Source organism: Egretta garzetta, unplaced genomic scaffold, assembly GCF_000687185.1.
Source record: "Egretta garzetta isolate BGI_Z169 unplaced genomic scaffold, ASM68718v1 scaffold215, whole genome shotgun sequence".
Lineage (NCBI taxonomy): Eukaryota > Metazoa > Chordata > Aves > Pelecaniformes > Ardeidae > Egretta > Egretta garzetta.
The window spans coordinates 7,743,907-7,745,745 of NW_009259719.1; the positions used below are offsets into that span (position 1 = coordinate 7,743,907).

At 47.1% G+C, this 1,839-nt stretch overlaps 1 protein-coding gene across 2 annotated transcripts in view; it reads right to left on the bottom strand.

Moving 5' to 3' along the window:
- CUNH3orf18 (chromosome unknown C3orf18 homolog) overlaps positions 1-1,839 on the bottom strand; it is an 11,665-nt gene that overhangs the window by 1,753 nt on the left and 8,073 nt on the right. Inside the window, exon 6 of one of the 2 annotated variants that reach the window (XM_009639363.2) lies at positions 938-1,114. The exons of the other annotated variant lie outside the window; for it this stretch is intronic. Coding sequence (XP_009637658.1) covers positions 1,034-1,114 — 81 coding nt within the window. The 3' untranslated portion in view covers positions 938-1,033. Of the gene's footprint in view, positions 1-937; positions 1,115-1,839 lie in introns of those variants that run through there. 2 annotated transcript variants of the gene reach the window in all.

Here is a 1,839-nt window from a genome sequence, read left to right on the forward strand (position 1 = left end):
CTGGCAGGTAAGGAAGTACGAACCAGCTGTTCAGTCACCTCTGGGGGCAGACATGGGGCTGTTGTAATGTTGAGCCAAAACATTTTTTTCCTTATTTAAAAGAAAATATTTCAAGGCTTAATCTTTTTTTCTGGATAACACTCTGCACTGTAGAAACTTCCCTGAGCCAAAGCAGGAGGGGGATACAGGGTATCAAACTCCCACTCGACTCCTCTCTGTGGCCCAAGCACCATTATTCCTAGCTCAGCGGCAGGGAGTCACGTAGCCAGACATTGACACCCATTGCCACTAGCTGGGAGTTCCCCTCTGTCTATACCGCAGCCCTAATTTGGGATATTCAGCCACTTCCCCAGTTAAGATGTAATCGGCCAAATGTTAACCATTTCACTTTTTAAAGCTAGTGAATTCCCCATACTTCAACATCACCCCGGGTGCATGTTTATCAGCAGCCCACACACCAACAAGGGGGATAAGCCTATGGTATGTGTTTTCCCTGGTGTGCCCCAGATTACCACTCAGCTAGGGGAGTCAGCTCTCCTTGCTCAAAGGGGCTTTGCCACCAGTCACCCCTCCAGGATCTGACAAAGCTGCAGTCACTGTACTGAGGCTCACTCGTTGCTTTCCTTGGGGCCTGCTGGCACAAAGCCAATGGGGAAGCTCTCCAAAATGTGCATCTCTCCTCCTTCCCTAACCCAGAGATCATGCACATCTGCTCTGACAAGTTAATCTACAACAAAGCAGGCACTGTTCCTAAGCACGCAGCTTGGTAGATGGTATCAGTCAGCAGCAGCCCAGAAACTGCAGCTCAGGACCTTTTAGAGGTAACAGATGCACCAAAAAATCACCACTGCCATCACAAAGGGTTTGCTTCCCAAAGTGACAACAGTTCCCAGTGCTTGTGCCCATCTATAACACAAACCAACGGGGTGACCAGCTGGGCTCAGTGGATCGGCCATGCTTGCGGGAAGTCACTGGTTTGTTGGCTTCATCCTCCCCAGTCTCAGCACGATCCCAGAGCAGGGGCAGGTATTGTTCATGCATTGATGGCATTGGCAACGTCTGTGAACACAAGACGGCTGGGTCTCTGGAGGGCTCCTTGACTTGTCAGCAGAATCTGCATTGAAGCAGTGAAAGATGAGACCCAGCAAGTCTGCCTTTGCTCAGGTGCGTGTGCTTGGGCACAGAATGCATAGTACTGTAACTAGATTCCGCCCCTTACTAAGGGGAGGCTGGCTGCCATTAACAAGGCTGTGACAGAAATACTCAACAGGCCAGAGAGCAAGTCAGCACATCTGTGCCAGTTTAAAATCCCCACATAACTGGATTACTGGGTCTCACTATTTATATATACACGGCAGCATGAAAAGACTTGAAACATCAAGAAGGCCTGGAAACATGCCATAGACTGAACTTTGTCTGTTCTTTTAGACTCTCCCTCTCTTGTTATATTAAGCCTTTAAACTTGCATACCTTCCAAGCAGAGGTATCTGTGCATTAGCAAGCTCTGGAGGGATCTGAGGTAGCCCGCTGGCCAGTCCCTATATAGGAAGGATCTGCTTTAACTGTGCTAAATTTAACTCTGACCTTGTCATTCCCCCCTTTTACTACCTGAAGGGAAGTCCTCTATGTGAAGTAATAGAGGGATCTGATGTTTTCCCAGTATGCACTATTTGGAAGACAAGATTTTATACAACAGTAATTCTTGCTTTCCCAAACCACTGTATGGAATATATTGACTATCTTTCATATTGCAACACACACATCTCCTTTGTGCTCTTTAGGAGGTTGGGAAGCATGTATCAAGGTAAATATTTTATAATGACAGTTGTATTTCTTATC